The sequence below is a fragment of the Myxine glutinosa genome, chromosome 11 (assembly GCF_964187855.1).
Source record: "Myxine glutinosa chromosome 11, kmMyxGlut1.1, whole genome shotgun sequence".
NCBI classification, from domain to species: Eukaryota; Metazoa; Chordata; class Myxini; order Myxiniformes; family Myxinidae; genus Myxine; species Myxine glutinosa.
This window is the reverse complement of record NC_136271.1, coordinates 130,289,440-130,308,926: the sequence shown is the minus strand read 5'-3', so window position 1 is coordinate 130,308,926 and position 19,487 is coordinate 130,289,440. Positions and strand designations below refer to the sequence as shown.

Sequence of the window (19,487 nt, the reverse complement as noted above, 5' to 3'; positions counted from 1 at the left end):
TTTCTCACAGTTCACCTCCAAGCCTGCCTGCGCTGGCAGAGCACGTGCCGCATCCATTGATTACTGGATCCCAGCTGGTGTTCTGGCACACAGGATCAAGTTGCCAGCAAATCCAGCATGGATGTTTTCACCTCCAAGCCTTACACCCACTCCCTCTGGTAAGTTCCTCAGCACGTCATCGAGGAAACTGTTGAACAGTGTCAGAGAGTGGATCGCCCTGCTTCACACCATGAGTCATTGGAATCGACTGCGCGGTAACAATCGAGGATGGTTCTGCAGTCCTCGTACGATCTAATGAGGTACGCGAGGAACAGTGACGGAGCACCCATCCCTCCCGCAGCCTGAAGAATCACTCCATGGTTGAAGGAGTTGAAAGCCTTCGACACACCCAGCACAGCAAGGCACAGGGGAGTGAGGTTGCATGTGGCATCCCAAAGGATCCCATCGAGAATGTTAACATTCTCCTTGCAACCATCACCCCACCTGAACATTCGCTGCGCTGGATGGAGGTTAAAAGCCCCTGACAACCACCTGGCGAGAATCTTGTGATTTAGACGAACGAGGTAACTGCTGTTTGTTATGGGTCGATCGTTGGATGCATGTTCGGGGCTGGCCGTTTTGAGGATCAAAACCTTCTTGTGCTTTTTCAGGCAGTGGGGAAGAAACCCACAAAACAACCTGAGGTTGTATTTCTTACACAAGCAGGCATTCGGTATGGCCTTCACCAGTCTGCTGGACATCCCGTCCACCTTGGGAGCCCCGTGTCTGAGAGGATCCTTACCCCATTGGATCTCCTCCAGACTGATAGGACAAACTAAAAACTATATCCCACTGTTGTACTTGTCGCAAACTTGACGTCTGCGATCAGCACCCAATGATTCCCCACTCATTTTACGTTTAGAAATTAAGAGGGCAAATTGCAAGAAAAGGGGGAATGCTTCCCCAGATCCTCCTCGTACCCAGCCGTTACTTAGCACCGTAACAAGTTACGCCCGACTCTCACCACGTGGAGGCGACTGCTTCAGGCCACTTGATCACAATCCAAATCAAAGCTGATGACACTGCTAAGTGCACAATCGCAACGCAACCCAGATGATGACCTAAGAGTCGCTCACTTTGAGGCATGCGAGCAGAGGCATAATTACCTCCCGCAGTTTACCCGCGTTGCTGTGGCCTCGTCGCTTTACCCTTCAGAGCACTGGGCAGAAATCTCATTGCATCCATGCTCGCTCACCGGCCATCGCGATGCTCTTTTAATTAAAGTCAGAATCCCCTTGTCCGTACCGGTTCTCATGCGACTGTTGGTCGACGGCCGAGACGCACGCGAAAATGTAACTGTTGTTTTCATAATGCTTAGTTTGAGTACAAAGTTGGTGTGGGCAGGCTTTGTATTTTGAGATGCTTAATAGTTTGTTTGATCATTTCACTTTTGTTGACGCAGAAAGCAATGCCTCGGCTTGAAAAGGAATTCCATGAAAATGTCTTTTTCCGTATGAGTGGATTAACACTAGAACTGCCAAAATATTGTTGATTCCTGCACAATGATGCTTGTAGCGATGGATGTTTCATTGCCTTGAGGCACATGGCTGTGCTTGTTTTTCAGGAGACTGATGTTGAGATTCAGAGCGAGTTTCCTGAGCCAATCAAGCTGTCAAACACAGAGCCCCCGCGACAAGAGAACTGCAGCTGTTGATGGGAACGGCGGAGGGGGTTTGGGGGGGCTACATGGCATGCTGGATGATTATCCGTGGATGGTCTTGTGTTGAAGCTGGGCTAGAATTAAAGAGACTGATTAGAGGGACCAATGACTTTGGAACAAAGGAATTGTGAAGACCCTTAGCAAGAGTGAATTGTGGTGCTTTGAGGTTTTCTGAAAGCGAGTGGTTCTTTACCGACTTTGTGGGGGAAAAAAAAACAACAAACCTTTCCCAGTTTGGGGCTCTTTGCCAGCTGTGCACTAGAGCTTGCGCTTGTGAAGGCCTCATTATCGCTTGTGAATCCAAGCTCATTAGCTACGATTGCAAATGTACAATTTATTCCTTGCAAGGTCCCTGTTAAAATGTTAGTCTGTCTTTTATGTTCACTGTTGGACAAAACAGCAACATGGGACAGCGCCGATGTACAGGTTTTTACCGTTGAGCATGACAGTTGCTTTTGACCTATCTTCTCTATGCCTCTCACCTGCTTTTGAATCTGGTACAGAATGGACCCAGACCCAGCACGCAATCCAGACGTCCCGAGGAACATACATTCCATCTCTTGCATGAACGGTCGGCTTTCGGACCACCTCAGGGGGGCCGTGTGTAATTTCATGCAACAGGCTTGAGCGAGAGGCCCATTTTTCAGTCGCTGTCAGTACATCTCACTTATAGTGCTTATAAAAGACTAATTTATGATTTTGGTTTTTCTTTTTCTCATACATTCTTCTGTCCCTAAACCCTTTTGTCCAGTCTCTTGTGATGAGCTGTTAATAAGGTGTTTTGTCCTGGGGAGACAAATTGCATCCTTCAATCGGGCCGATGGTGCATCTTGTTGGGATTAAAATGGGATGATCGAATATCACGACTTTCGTCATAATCACACGATTGATAAGACTACCTGGTTAAAAAAAACAAAAAAAATTTAGTGGGTGGAAAGTCATTGTTGTGGTTCCACGATGCACCTGCTGCACGCACGTATCATGCTTTATAAGAACTCTCAATGTGGTATTTCCTCACTGCTGTAAAATCATCCTGTTTAAAAAAAATTATTATTGTGATGTCATCATGTAATGTTGATTTGTTTGTTTCCCTTTCTTTCTTTTGATCTTCTTTTCTGCACTTTCCTCTTTGTAAATATTTTGTGTGTTTATGTTGAGCAATTTGGTATAAGGAAATCATTGAAAGCATTTGGGTTGAAACTAGGCCAATTGGCCAAATCGGGCGATTAGGAATAAAACTAAGCCAAATATTTCACTCGGTTAAACTTGGTCGCACCAGGCAGTTGAATCGATCTTGTTTTTCCAACATATCATTTGCTTATTTTGATTAATTTGTATTGCTGGGAAGTCCATAAAATTGTACAAATGTTTAAAAGCTCTTTTTTTAATTTTATTGAATCATGGCATAAAACTGTTGATTCAAACGAAGGAATTTCCCTTTCCCACTGAGGCTGACTTTGTAATGTTTTTGTCCATAGATAAGATATTCAGATACAGTATCTTATGGTTGATGCAATAAAATGAAAGCCAATAGCATTGGTCGGCAGTGCGATTTGCCAGAGTTTGTGATGTTCCTCGGCCTCTAAAGCCTTCGTGCAAGGTTCGACGGAGCATCTTATTCCAGTGTTACGAGTTTCCAAAACGCTCCTAAACCTTTGAGAATATCGAAATCTCATTTGATCTGAGTTGATGCTCTTCCTTTGCAGACAGCTTTCTTGCCTTAAGCTCCTTTATTTTCCTACTTGTCAGGCACCTCCTGCTCATTGTGGTGTAGTTTGTGCAGGTCTTTATTTATTACCAGAGTTTCATGTTGCTCCTGTTCTTGGGATTCTTGTTTATTTTTGAAATGTATGCCCATTGGTTAAACAGTTGTGAAATCATACCTACATCTCTTGCTTGACACAAAGAGAAAAATAAAAATCCAAATTGATGCCGGGAAATGTCGGGTACGACTGCTAGGAGGAAATAAATACCCTGTTCCGAATCGCAATGAATCTAATCTCATTCATTTACATGGTACAGACAAGGCACAAGGTTAACGAGCCAAATTAGAGAATGGTAAACGGAGTCTTTTTTTTTTTTTTCATTGCCTAACCAACTTGAAGGGGAGGAAATCTGAGGTGTGGCCAGTTACTAAACAGCTCGTGCTTGCCAAACCTGCCATCAACTGTTTCAAATGGAGTGCTTGCTTGCATGCATAAGCTGTTCTTGTGGACAGCTCCACAAGAAACTTGGTAATTGAACATACCTCTGATATTCTTCAGGCCTAATCAAAATCTACTGTAATCTTAATCCTTCTACCCTGGAGTTGACATGACCCTTCCTGCCGCTCCTGTACAGAGTGGGTTCTTGAAACTAGACCCAGTTGTCTGTTAGACTCTTAACTGATATTGAACCAAACCATGAAGACCTTTGGCAATGAATTGTATACAATACCTTCAACAGCAAAGATGAGGGAGTTGATTGGACAGACAAAAAATTTTTTTTGTGTTGCCGGTTGTGATAAACTTCTTTTAAACAAGAAGAAAAAGCCCTACAATGTCAGTTAGGCAGCTTAGCAATTTTTGGGGGAACGACTTTACAAAAGTACCATTTTTATTTTAGTGGTTCATTGGACCATATGCAATAGAATTAGGACCGGAGGCAAGACATATACAGTTTGATTTTTGTGCAAATACGACTCGCACAGCATAATATCGAGCAATACATTTATGCAAATAAATCATCAGCTATTGGAGTCAGACTAAAATCGTAAATACATAAATTGCTGGACAAATTACCTTGAACAACATGTAACATGTCTGTTCTAAAGCTATATTGTCATTACATCCTTGTAGTTGCGTACATGTTAGATATATGAGAGGTGCGCGAGTCACAAGTATAACACATTTGTATAAACACTCGGTATTATATTACTAATTATTATTACATGGAAGCATAAGATTTATTATGCAGGCATGCATACGTTTTACAAATAACACTGCGTAATGAAATAAAAGTTAGCCTCCGTGTCGAAAATATATACATAATTGGTTTTTGTCCAATAGAAAGGTGAACAACACTGTATTTCTTGCCTCCGGTCCTAAATCTATTGTATATGGTCTAATGGACCACCAAAATAAAAATGGCGCTTTTGTCAAGCCGTTCCCCATTTGATAAATATGCTGCTAAGCAGCCTGACTATCATAGGCCCTGTGGTTTTAGTAATTTTTCCTGTATGGAATTAGTCAGCCATCTTTGATCAGATCGCAAAATAAAGCTGTGTGCATGTGTACGCCATCACGTACTGTGCTTGTGCCAAGTTTGAACAAAATCGGACCATGCATGTCGAATAAATGGTTGGGGACATGTTCAACATCAGGTTTAATACAACTAAGTCAGCCATCTTGGATCTGATATTGAAAAAAAAATGACGTGCATATGTCGGCCGTCATGCGTCGTCTTTGTGCCAAGTATGAACAAAATCGGTCCATACATGAAATCTGGGATATGGTTATGGGTGGATGTGGGCCAATAACAACCATGTCACAAATTCCTTCATATTGCATTTCAATAAAGGCAACAAAAATGTTCACCAGAAAATAATGAAATACCACATTGGAGTCATCAGAAGGAACCCCAATAAGCAAAGACAGATTCATCAGGAGGAACCTGGATAGGATTCTGGGGGGGTTTCAGCTGCTCCTCTGCCCTCAAACCTACCCAGGTGAAGCCAAATGAGCCTTCATGAAGCCCCACAAGGAAGAATGACAGCAAACCTTACCCAAATTGGTAATTTCGTTTGTTTTTTTCCCCTTGATTAAAACTTCCATTGTGCAGGTTCAAATTAATTCTTTGCAGAATTCAATGTTGCATTTTTAAATGCAACAAATCTATGGTGTGTGTGTGTCGAATACACATGTAAACGTGATCTTCCATTTTTGCGTGTTTTTCAGGCTAAAAATGGCCGTTTTCAAAGTTGTGTCAAATTCCGTTATGTACCATGGCTCAGATACAAATAAAATCCACTCTTAGGCATAAAATGGATTTGGGCACTTATTAACTTCTATTTGAGCCCATTTTGGCCGAGAAATTCCCATTGGTAGGGTAACTGGTGATTTTTGGACGGATGGCCAGATTTTAAGAAAGGGTCAAATTTTGTGACCTTTTGACCTCTAGTGACCTACTTAATTAGCATATTGGCAAATAATAGATATAGTTATGTAGAACATAAAATTTCCAACATTTTGAGTGGTTTGTAGCAATTGGACCATTAGTTCAAACGATGTTGCAATTTATATTTCCCCTTCCCCATAATTTCGGGTCCCGGATCAGGCCCAGTCCTCCATCTTTAAGAGGTGATTACTAGCACTAAGCTACCGTTCCAAGCTTGGCTTCCAAGTTTTTTTTTCATCTATGGGTATATGCCTTTCAAGAAAACACTGAAATTTTGCCACCCCTGGTGGTACCAATATCTGGTCTGGCTCATGGACTACATCTGTGAATAACACCATGACTAAACAGTAGAAGCTTGGTTTCACCTTGCCTTGGTGGTGGAATGTTTGAATCGTTGTTGGTATAGCGATCATGGCATCAGCATATCCCATGCAATTTGCCCTCCTTTTTCACGACATAAAGCCAATGGGACCTACTCGCAGAACTTCCCGTCTGGAATTGAAGCCGGAAGGAGCTGGGCGGTCATATTCTTCAATCACCTCTGTAGTATCAACAGCGGGCACTGGTCATGGCTATTGCCTGACTCCCAAAAAAACATTAAAAAAAAAATGTGGGGCGGAGGTGGGTGGTGGTGGCCAGGCATGAGTGTTTGGTGAAAACCAAAAGAGGGCGTTGTGCCAAAATATTTGGGGACCACTGCTTTAAACAGGCTGGACTCCCCATGGAGAATATTTTATTGCTAACTCTGATGTCATAGTATGGCAGCCATATTGGATTAAAGAAACCAAAAAATTAGACATTTTCTCACCGCTTAACAAAAAAAATTGAAACTTGGCTTATGTCATCAACTCCCAATGGGATATATTTAATATGGTGATAATGATATCGGTGAAGTGCTATTCCAGCCATAATTGGTTGAATCGAAATATTTATTTGAAAAATCTGAAACTTCATACATCTGATCTATGACCCAATGTGAGTGAAGAATTAAATTTTTGACGTTCATAACCCAGACCAATTAAATATGACCTAATAGGGTGCATGGATGATACAGGTATATGGGCCATAATAGTCTAACGCTCAGTTGCCGATGGTATTTTTGTTCAGAATGAACGCACAAGGCGAGACTATGCACTCGACGAGTGCCGTTCTAGTTCGCAACGTTGTTTGTCCAAAGATTGCATCACTTGTCCTTTGTGTTAAACCCCGCATCACAAAGTATTTGCAGAGCCCCAGAAAGGTTTGCGTGACTTATCGCATATTTGGTAGATTCTGCAGGTCTTCCTGGTTTGGAAGCTCTGGGTCGGCTTTGATGCAGTCAAACTCTCAACAATCTCACATTCAGGGGGCTGGATGTTTTACAGGATTGGGAGCTGTTGATTTCAGTGTGCCGCTGATTATCCACATCAGTGTTTTTAGTCCAAGTGTTTTGTTTTTTTGATTGTATGGGAACCAAAATATAACTAAGGGGAATGGAGATGTTGGGAATAAGAATGCAATGAATCTATGAGACAGAAAAACATGATGGGCTAAATGAAGCCCACAAATGAAGTAGCCCAGCTGGTGAAGCCCAGCCTGGTGTTGGCTTAGCGGTTAGGGTACTGGCTTGGGATCCTAGGATCCTGGGTTCGAATCCCGGTCGATCGCTGAATTAACGGCAGGGGGGTTGACTCAGCCTGTCATCCTTCCGAGGTCGGCAAATTGAGCACCAGCTTGCTGGGCTGAATGATCCCGGTGTGTACCCCGGTTTAGAATAGGTACACCGTATCATAAGAGCGTGACCAAGGGTTGGCGTCAGGAAGGGCATCCGGCCATAAAAAAACATTGCCTCAAACAGGGAACCATGATTGTCATGGGGCCCGCAAGGCTAACCCCCGCTCTAGCGGGGAAAAATGGCCTTAAAACGATCATTCATTCATTCATTCATTCAAATGAAGTCTGAAGCTCAGGCAGAAACCAAGCTCCAAGGTGGTGAACTGTGCAATGTTAATTAACCGGGTGGCGTGAAGTGGTGATGGAATTCTGGTAAATGCAACGTGTTTGTGAAATAACCAATCTCTATTTCTTGCTCGAAAGAAGAATGAATGGTGTATGGAGTGAAAGAAACCAGGGAGGGAAACATGCACCAACTGATATTGGTGAGTAACGTGTGAAGTCGGAATGACCGATTTGATTAAAATGGAAAAAAACCCAATAGCTCAACTGCAGTAAGGATTGCGAAATCTGCACGAGGGATGAATCCAAATCTCCAAATCTCCAAGATCAACATTGGAGACAAGACAGTGATGAAGATAACCTCGAGCTCTGTGTTGCTTCCTCAGCTACAAGAGTTAGGGCCCTAATCCTAAGCTAAACCACTTCCTCATTTGACCTCACTGCAAACAAACTGTGATATTTGAAGCTCATGAATATAATCTTTGCCCAAATAACACATCACGAGCTCATGCGAACGGCTTCGCAGATCAGGGAGGGTAAGAGCCAATGTTGCGGAGAAACAGTCAGATAGGACGACATCAGCCCAACTTGGAGGCATTTTGCAGCCACCTCAACTCACGATGCCCGTGCGACCGCAGCCAACCGAAGCCACACCAGTGGAGGCAGTGGCCTCCCAGGAAGACATCAAAAGTCATCGTCGTCACCGATGTCCAAATAGACATCAAACGCTTCCCGGTTGCAGTTTCCTTCGAGTGTAAACGCATACTTGTGAAATGTTCCATCAACACATACGGCTGAAAGCACAAAAGATTATGGGAATAAGGGCAGCACGAGTCAAGGGGACCGCACAAATGTGGTTCAAGGTTAAACTTCTCCACAATCATGGAAGAATGATCACAAGAGGTTTCGATATCCATGGTGGTATTAACTCGTGTGGTGACGTCATAGCTATGGGTACGTCTATTCGTCGTGGTGATCACGTGCTGGAGCACCGTTGTGTGATGAAGTTTCTGCTGATGGAAAATGTCAAACCAGCCAACAATCACGCACAAGCGTTTCTAAGCTGGGCTCCGAAGGATGAAACAAATGCGAATCATTGCACGTCAACCTTGAACGACCATCATCGATTGCAGGAGTTCCCAAACCCAGGGTTGCAACCCGAACTTTAAAAAATTCCTCAAAAATCCCGGTTTTTGAGGGGTTTTCACATAAAAAAAAGAGTTTTCTCTGACAATTTTTAACGTAGTTACTGGTGCCAAGTAGGTACCGGTACCATTTGGGTCACGAGGTGAATGCGATTTCAAAGTTTGGGTAAAAAAAAAACCACCTTTAGAGGCCATTTTTCCCCGCAAAGCGGGGGCTGGCCTTTTTCGGGAACCGTGGTTGTTGTTGTTTTTTTGGTCCCCTTTTTGAAGCGATGTTTTACGGCCGGATGCCCTTCCTGACGCCAACCATTTTTGCCGCCTTTAACGACAAACAGGGAATTACCAGTGAACTGGTACTCAATTAGCCGACCTCGGAAGGATGACAGGCTGAGTCAACCCCCCTGGCGTTAATTCAGCGATCGACCGGGATTCGAACCCAGGATCCTAGGATCCTAAGCCGGCACCCTAGCCGCTAGCCCAACACCAGAGTTTGGGTCATGGACAAAATTTTTTTGTTTTGGGACCAGCGATCTATTGGCTCGATAAATGTAAATGTTCACATCCAATATCATTAGTGCTCCCATCTGAGCCTCTGGCTCGGAACCCAGTTTTATATACCGTGTGTTTGTGCACCGTCTATGATGTCCTTGTTGCTCAAGTAGAAGTACACCGATGTCTCCTCCATATCCTTGTAATCCATGTGCACTTTAACGTCTCATACTGTCCTTATTCTGCATGTGATGTTTGTACGAGCTCCTCTGTGAGCCGTAAATCAATACACAAATGAGAAGGCGTCATGCAGAGCACGATACTTGCAAAATCTACCCCTCCCCCTGAACCTTTATTCCCTAAAATAGGTCACCCCTCCCCCTAAAATAGTTCACCAAAATGTTGCCATGGATACATCAAATTGTCAATTTCATTCAAATTAAAATTGACGATCTTAATCAAAACTCGGGTCAATCGGATTTAAATTGATGATTTTGGTGAAAATGGTGAAAATTGGTGAAATGAAAATCGATGTTTTTAGAAGTTTGACCTTGAGTTGACTTTTGACCTCAAAAATAGTTTGTTTACCAATATCGTGACGCAATGTGCAAAAGCTGTTAAATTTTCAAGTCAATCGGATGAAAAATGGCGATTTTATAAATTTGACCTCCAGATGACCTTTCACCTCAAAATCAATAGGTTTCTCAATTGTGACGACCTCTACAACTTGGTGAGGTTTCATGATGATCGGTTTAGAATTGTGACCTGTAGGTGAGTGACAAACAGACAGAATAACAAACGCAACCGACCAACATACTTGAAAAATCTTCGATTTTGCAAGTAATAAATGCATTCATATGTTGGTCCATCAAACTCTATCCTCCCTGTACAGCATTTGTATCCTAACCGGACAGCCCATAATCTTACTATAATTCACCAAATGTCCATCCGTCTGTCTGTCTGTCCGTTTGAAGGTACCGTAAAAACTGCTGAACCGATCGCAATGATATTTTGGGTGGGTAATCCTGGGATCTCCAGTTCCAGTTCAGTTGAGTACCAGTTCACTGGTAATTCCCTGTTTGTCGCTAAAGGCGGCAAAAAGGGTTGGCGTCAGGAAGGGCATCCAGCCGTAAAAACATTGCTTCAAAAAGGGGACCAAAAAACAACAACAACCACGGTCCCCGAAAAAGGCCAACCCCCGCTTTGTGGGGAAAAATGGCCTCTAAAGGTGGTTATAATCCTGGGATCTCCAGGAGTAAAATAGGCTGTTTAGTTTTCCCAATTTCAGCTTTGGTCTCCAGCATGCTCAGGTTTGGACTCCCGCATAACATTCACGTTCGCATAACGTTCATTGTGACGATGTTGTTTTCCCGGGTGCCGCACAAACGGCTGAACCGATCGCTGCACAGCTGCACCGATCGGACTCGGTGAGCTCGGACAAAGACCTTTTATAAGGACACGGGTTGAATCCCTGCTTGAGAGAATTCCAACCCCCTTCCCCGCCATCACGGCCTTCTCTCCAACTTACAATCCCACGAGATATGCGGAAAGGATGACCCAAAACCAATTATCTTCTTTTTGATTCGTATATAAACATCACGAAAGTAAATAATGACCTCGGCCAAAGTTCAAATGACGTGAGTTTAATCTCTACATGAGAGAATTCCACATAGCTATTTGGGCGGTGAATACGCTAACAGATCGCTGTCTCCATCGATCTTGCCAAGGCCATAACACCGATCGGCTCAAAATCCTTTTAACTGTTGATTTGGTAGTTTTTACAATGAAGGAAACACGTATCGGGAGTACATACGACATCGGGAGGACTAACTGCACGCGTCTTCAGTATCAAGCTTAAATCTCTCATGGCGGATCTGAAGAGCGGAATGCTGGGAGAAGTGGTGGGCTACTTCGGCATGAAGGAGGATCAGAAACGTGGACTCCCACACTGCCACATCCTGCTGATACTTGCTCCCGCATGACGTTATTTTCCCGGGTGCCGCACAAACGGCTGCACCGATCGAGATTTAACGGATGTTGATATAAATCGTTTAAAAGAAGAAAAGCCTTCAATTTCTGATATTTAGCTTTTTCATTTGGGCCTCCCAATTTAAGCTCCACCCATAGGGTGGGCACCGTTGCTAGTTAATTAAATGGCAATTCTCAATGGTGTAGGTGCGGTGCACTCATCAGTTCCCAAAAAACAGAAAATGCACGAAGGCACATGTGCTATATATTTGTGAATGTAAGAAATAGATTGCCAGTTATGACAAATGAATCCACTCTTCAGCAGAGAGATGGTCAAAAACATACGAGTGCGAGTTCAGACCACGGTGCTCACCGACAACAGAGTTCACAATCTTCGAAGTACTCCTGTTAAATGCGCACACACACGCACACTCTGCAGGTACGGTGAAGCTTGCCAGACTCCACTGGGAGTCTACGTATTGCCCGATCACTGGACCCACCTTCCCCACACGAGCAAGCCTGTGTTGAGGTGGACAACACCAGAACAGGCTGTGACTCCTGCGAAACACCTCGAGCATTGCAACTGCTGTACATCACGTCACAATATGAAACACAAAGGAACAAAAGATCGGTCTTTTTGGTGTTCCAATCGGAGCACATTTGTCATGACTTTGGGAACCAAGGTTCAAATCCCTTCCGCTTCCCATCGTACGCTGTCCTTGCAGTTAACGTGAAAACACATAGATGTCTCAGTGTCTTTGCTTTGCACGTGATTCACAATCCCCATGAGTTGGGTCAGTGTTAAAAACAAACACACGGATGTTGAGTACTGAACCGGGAAACCTGTCTACAGACTACAGTGTCACTCTGCACGTCGTTGCTGTGTGATCCTGCTTTTTATCCAGGACCATCTCAAACAGGCCAATGTCTCTGCAAACAACTCACGTCGATGTCCTGTTGAGTCTTGTGTCCTTGAGTGCAAAGATGTGCACCGTGCCTTTATCACTCGAAACGCAGAGGAAAGAGGAGTCGTGGCTGAAATTGATACTGTCAAAGGAAAAACAAAACCGTGATGAGCCTCATGATGCCAGAATCGGTTTAATCATCTCCTTCCTGTCCCACTCATTTTTAAGTGAAGAGTCATTGCTTCTTCATAAAGACCAGCACACCTGATGAAGCGATCCCTTTTTCCGTGAACATCAGCTTTATAACCACGCACGTGTTCTACCATTCTACGATCGACATCCATCCACAGTTCACTCGATGCACGCTAACACGTATTTATAAACTACTCATGTTAACTCGCCGTGTCGTGGACAAGGGTATGTTCGGGTGTTAACGGAGTACGACTATGCGGTCACAGCACACGGGAAGCAAGTGGGAACCCCGAGTCATGGCTCTGCACGTGGAATGAACGAGCCAGGTGTGCTGGAGTGAACGCAGGAGTCATGGCTATTCTACATTTACAGTGAATGAGTCATGCAGGAATGGATGAGTGAATTAAGGGTTCATGCATTGTGAAGGAAATGAATGGTCAAAAGGTCAAATTATACCCAAAAATGCAATTACAGGCACATTTTAGATAAAACTTTGTATGCAAACATTGGGAGACGCATGAAGTATGTAACGATTTTTTGGAATTGGCCCCCAGTTCATGCTCAAAGGGGTCGGGACTTGGGGTCACAACGGATTTTTTTTTTAAGTCAAAATTTGATATTGGGTCATTCCTGGTGGAACTTTATGCCATCTTTAAACATTGCTTCAGGTGGGAAGCATGGGGATTTGTGATGGCGCGCAAGTGACTTAGCTATAGTAACCTTCGCCACCGAAGGTGTATGGAGGTTATGTATTCACCTACCTTTGTCTGGCTGTCTGTCTTTACCTGTGAGAAGCATATCTCAAAAGAGTTATGGATGGATTCCGCTGAAATTTGGTGGACGGACGGGTTTGAAAATTGACAAATTTATGAGATTTTGATGAAGATCTGGATCTAAATACTAGAAATTTTAAAGTGATTCTTCACCATTGAGAAATAGGGCCAAAAATATTACATCGCTCAATAAGTTGTGGACGGATTCAAACTAAACTCTGCGGATGAGTTGGGTAGGTGACAAGACCAAGCCAATTAGATTTTGTCTATGGTAGGGATGCAGATCCAGCCCATTAGTGGGATACAAAATGTAAACTATTCAGCCTGGCGGAGGTACGAGCTCCACCGAGTGCTGTTCTCGTCAAATTATTTTTTGAGAAGGTAACAAAGCCGTACGAATAAAGGAACAGAACAACTTTGATGAGAAAAGTCGAGTTTTTTTGATGTGGTTTATGGGCTCACCAGTAAAGCGTTGCTGGGTCAGCACCACGCCTGAGCTCGACAAGCTTTGCCTTGCTCTGGGTGTCAAACAAGCGGATCAAGGTGCCCTGTCACGTGATGATGAAAACAAACACTCCTCACGATTAGCATGCTTTGGTGAGTGTCATACCAATTTCGTTTGTTCATGTCATTCTTCCAAATCAAGTCACAAAACCTTTTTTACAGCACATAGTAATACAGACCGCGGCAGCACAAGGCCTGCATGACATGCCACCACTGAGATTCACTCTAATGTCCTCATAGTATCGTTTTAATGTGACGTCCAACTTCCTTTTCATCACAAAACAGAATCTGCCATTTACTCTACGAACTACTGTGGTATTTGTGCGACATTACCACATGGATGGGGTAGGATAATAAAATAAACCCAAACCGTGCTAATCAAAGCAAGATGGCTGACAAAGGTGAATTATGTTGCAACAAGTGTCACAAAGGGCAATGATGAAAAAGACATTGAAAACAACAACAACAAAAAAAACAAAAAAAAACGCACTTTACTTGAAGCCGAAGCCACAATCGATCCCTGCTGGTTAATGGAGATGCAGGCAATCTCACCCTGGTGAGCATTGATGGTGAAGGGTGAGGAAGATGTCCCTGGTTTGGTGTTGGACAAATCCTGTTCACAATGAGATAAAGGAACGTCAGCACCTTTTCATCTTTCATCGTGGATATAGCAACCATATTCTTCTTCACTTTTTAATTTTCTTGTGCCGCCCACGCATACTGCCAGCTAGTTATGCGATTGGATTAGCAACTACATATGCTGTTGACAATGAACAGAGAAGTCTCAGGACTAAGGAGGTCCAACCAAAGAGCAAGGAAATAAATCATGCCACAATGTTAGTAATTGAAAATGAACTCTTTACATACAACACACTTTACCTGAATTACCCAGATTATCCTGAACCTAACCTAACCGAAACACATACACAGAAAATAACCGCTCACAACTATGTGTCAGACCAAACTCTTGATTCCTGAAACCAGAGCAGTCAAAGTATGTGACATGTTGTATTGAGCAAGGAATGATCGACTTGAGGGTGTAGTGAGAGTAGAAACATCTCGGAGCATCAACAGCTCAGCCGCAAAGTGGTAGGCCACACAAGCTCACAGAACGGGACCGCCGAGTGCTGAAGCGCGTAAAAATCGTCTGTCCTCGGTTGCAACACTCACTACCAAGTTACAAACTCCCTCTGGAAGCAAAGTCACCACAATAACTGTTCGTTGGGAGATTCATGAAATGGGTTTCCATGCCGAGCAGCCGCACACAAGCCTAAGATCACCATGCGCAATGCCGAGCGTCGGCTGGAGTGGTGTAAAGATCGCCGCCATTGGACTCTGGAACAGTGGAAACGCGTTCTCTGGAGTGTTGAATCACGCTTCACCATCTGGCAGTCCGACTGACGAATCTGGGTTTGGCGGATGTTAGGAGAACGCTACCTGCCCGAATGCATAGTGCCAACTGTAAAGTTTGGTGGAGGAGGAATAATGGTCTGGGTCTGTTTTTCATGGTTCAGGCTTGGCCCCTTAGTTCCAGTGAATGGAAATCCTAACGCTACAGCATACAATGACATTCTAGATGATTGTGTGCTTCCAACTTTGTGGCAACAGTTTGGGGAAGGCCCTTTCCTGCTTCAGCATGACAATGGCCCTGTGCACAAAGCGAGGTCCATACAGAAATGGTTTGTCGAGATCGGTGTGGAAAAACTTGACTGGTCTGCACAGAGCCATGACCTCAACCCCATCGAACACCTTTAGTATGAATTGGAACGCCGACTGCAAGCCAGGCCTAATCTCCCAACATCAGTGGCCGACCTTACTAATGCTCTTGTGCCTGAATGGAAGCAAATCCCCACAGCAATGTTCCAACATCTAGTGGAAAGCATTCCCAGAAGAGTGGAGGCTGTTATAGCAGCAAAGGGGGGTGGGGACCAACCCCATATTAATGCCCATGATTTTGGAATGAGATGTTTGATGTTTGGGTGTCCACATACTTTTTGTCATGTCGTGTACCTCCAGCAGGCTGAACAGTTTACATTTTGCAGCCCACTGATTGGTTGGATCCACATCCATACCTTAAACAAAATTGAATCAGCTTGTTCTTCTAACCTACCTACCTCATCGACCAAGTTTTGTCCGAATCCATACATAACAGTTTGAAATACTGTGCTATACATCGTTTTGGGCCCATTCCTCAATGGTGACTAATCATTTAAGAAATCAAAAAATTATCAGATCTGGATCTTCACCAAAATCGAATAAATTTGTCCTCGTCACACATCCAACCTGTCCACCAGGTTTCGTCCAAATCTGTCCATAACTTTGAGACATTTTGGTATACTAGGGCGTGCCCGCACGTATGTGCTTGCCCGTACGTGCGTGCAAAAAAACATGCGTGCAAACAACAACAACAAAAAAAAAAACTTTGAAACCACGTGGCAGTAACGACCACAGAACCCCCCCCCCCCCTCTATTTACATGAAATGGTTTGGTCCATTCGCAAAGCCAAAGCGAACGGCTTGTGAGTACGGTGACCATACCTTGGGAACCACTTGTCCGATTAATTTCAAACCTTGAAAAGGCACATCCTCGGGTCCCCAGCAATATACCTGGCAAGTTTCAAGTATATCGGACCGGTAGTTGTCGAGAAACAGCGGTCGCATACAGACACACAGAGATTACTGGAATTATAGAGAGATAATCGGTTTTAGCCCTACACTCAATGGCGAAGAATCACTTTAAAGATTCCCGGATCCGGATTTAAATCTTCACCAAAATTTAATCAAATCTTCCTCATCGCATACCCGTATCCACCAAGTTTCGGCCGAATCCGTCCATAACGTTTTGAGATATTGCACATTATGGCAGTTTTGGCCCGATCTCTTTATGGTGAAGAATCACAAAATAAATTCGCAGATCCAGATCTGAATCCGTATTTTCACCAAAATCTAATCATTCATCCATGTCACATACCCAACCTGTCCACCAAATTTCGGCCGAATCCGTCCACAACTTTTTGAGATATACTGTTCACAGGCAGACAGACATACGATTGAAAACATAACCTCGGTAGTGGAGGTAATAAAAGTCACCAAGGCAGTTTTGTTCACTGTATACGTTTGGGTACGTGTGCTTCAATATCGTCGCTGTACTGAAGAAAAATGGCGGCCGCAAACCTGTACAGAAAGACCACCTGTCTATAAAAGCCGCCTTTTTGGTTTCACTTGAGTCGTCGTTCTACACAAGTTCGACCGTATAACATATATATATACAGTATATATATATATATATATATATATATATATATATATATATATATATATATATATATATATGTACGGTTTTGGCGAAGCCAGTTCCCTTACCAAGGGGAGATTAAGCCCCTGGTTCTCCTTGGGTCTTCGAAGCGCAAGACTGAGTCGCCGGCAGACGTGGAAAAGGGTTTCGGGACCATTTTCGCACGTACCTAAGTACCCACGCCGCCGCGGAAGCGGGGATCGAGTCTCGCACGAACCACGTGTAATTGAGTACACCCGAGCGGATGGCGTATCACGTGGTCCGTGCTGTTACCTTGCTATTGGAACCCGATCAGAGTGATATAATTCGTACCATGCTAAGTCAATGATGGAGAGACAAAAGCGGTCGAATCAAGGGAATAACAGATTTAATTATTATTTACACAATATACACTGGTAGAAGAAGAAGAAGAGACACAGGGCAGTCTTAAGCAGTCGTAACTTATTCCCCAGACAATGGGCCCACTCACACATACAGGGAGATGAAGGAAGAATTGTTCATGCGCTGAACGCGCCGGCTTTGGTCGTCCAGGAACAGCTCACCCGGCGTGGCCCTCTGGCGGTCACCGCACGTTCCCGACGAAGTCAGGCAGGCAGGCGGGAGAATCCACGCGGCACGTGTATTGGCAAATGCAGGCAGGCAGGAAAATATGCGCGTCTGTGGCCCGGCACGGCTGTCTCTTACAGCGCGATTAATACAACTGCCGTCAAACTAAGCGCTCCAAACTCGTAACTCAGCGCTTTCACTCTCGTAACTCAACGGAGGATCTGACTCCAGCTCAACACAGCGCTTTCCCTCTCATAACTGAACACAGCGCTTTCAATCTCGTAACTCAACGGAGGACCCCGACTCATAACTGAGAAATCAACTCATAACTCAACAGAGGATCTGGGCTCATAACTCGTCTGCCTCCCTTCTCATAACTGAGGTGAGGGCTCTCGGCACAGGATTATATCGTCCCGCCCTGGCCAGTATCGAATGTTCCAAACCCCGCCTTTTGCCGCAGTGGTAAGCCACTCCCCTCGAGCCCTGATTGGCGGCTCGCGCTTACCGGTCACTCCTCCTCCGCCTTCGCCGCCCTTGATCGACTTGTTCAGGCTGGCCTCATGGTATTTCGCGCCAAAACCAAAAGCATGGAGGCATCGTAAAGGACCTAATTCTCATTATTCTACTCAACGCAAAACTACACACAGGAAAGGTCTACGCTTACATTTACTATGAAATAACTGAGCTTTAAACGAGGCTACATGTTGTAGTGTAACTAAACTAGGAGGGGAAATTAACCTTTATTATAAAACACAAAACCGCAACAATATATATATATATATATATATATATAGTATAATATATATATATATATATATAATATACAATATATATATATTGTATACTATATATATATATATATATATTGTATACTATATATATATATATATATATTGTATACTATATATATATATATATTGTATACTATATATATATATATATTGTATACTATATATATATATATATTGTATACTATATATATATATATATTGTATACTATATATATATATATATATATATTGTATACTATATATATATATATATATATATATTGTATACATATATATATTGTATACTATATATATATATATATATTGTATACTATATATATATATTGTATATTATATATATATATATATTGTATACTATATATATATATATATATATATATATTGTATACTATATATATATATATATATTGTATACTATATATATATATATATATATATATTGTATACTATATATATATATATATATTGTATACTATATATATATATATATATATATTGTATACTATATATATATATATATATATTGTATACTATATATATATATATATATATTGTATACTATATATATATATATATTGTATACTATATATATATATATATTGTATACTATATATATATATATATTGTATACTATATATATATATATATTGTATACTATATATATATATATATATTGTATACTATATATATATATATATTGTATACTATATATATATATATATTGTATACTATATATATATATATATTGTATACTATATATATATATATATATATATATATATATATATATATATATATATATATATATATATATATATATATACATATATATATATATATATATATATATATATATATATATATATATATATATATACTGAAACGCAAAAGAAACTTACCACCTTTGAAACCTTTAAATATCAACAATAACACTGCGTGTAGTAAATGTGTGAACTTATTTGTGGACAATAGTGTCCTCACTGTCAGACAAAACGGTCACGGATGGTCACTTGAACCTTCAATGGTCACTTCATAGCACAGCTGTTGAACAGCCGTTTTGACTGTCAGTGATTAGCCAAGGGGTATGGGAT

The 19,487-nt window shown here is 42.4% G+C and overlaps 2 protein-coding genes across 3 annotated transcripts in view; one reads left to right on the top strand and one right to left on the bottom strand.

Moving 5' to 3' along the window:
• The window catches only part of LOC137436876 (ras-related protein rab7), a 34,636-nt gene extending 31,385 nt beyond the window's left edge, over window positions 1-3,251 (top strand). For both annotated transcript variants that reach the window (XM_068131077.2, XM_068131078.2), the window contains exon 7: window positions 1,604-3,251. In XM_068131077.2, the coding sequence (XP_067987178.1) occupies window positions 1,604-1,693 (90 nt within the window). In that variant the 3' untranslated portion in view covers window positions 1,694-3,251. The remainder of the gene's footprint in view (window positions 1-1,603) is intronic.
• A 1,782-nt stretch (window positions 3,252-5,033) lies between these two features.
• Window positions 5,034-19,487, bottom strand: part of WDR45 (WD repeat domain 45) — a 40,452-nt gene continuing 25,998 nt past the window's right edge. Inside the window, exons 7-11 of the mRNA XM_068131072.2 lie at window positions 14,256-14,378; window positions 13,724-13,809; window positions 12,337-12,438; window positions 11,765-11,910; window positions 5,034-8,583 (exon numbers count right to left, since the gene is read on the bottom strand). Of these exons, the coding sequence (XP_067987173.1) occupies window positions 8,474-8,583; window positions 11,765-11,910; window positions 12,337-12,438; window positions 13,724-13,809; window positions 14,256-14,378 (567 nt within the window). The 3' untranslated portion in view covers window positions 5,034-8,473. The remainder of the gene's footprint in view (window positions 8,584-11,764; window positions 11,911-12,336; window positions 12,439-13,723; window positions 13,810-14,255; window positions 14,379-19,487) is intronic.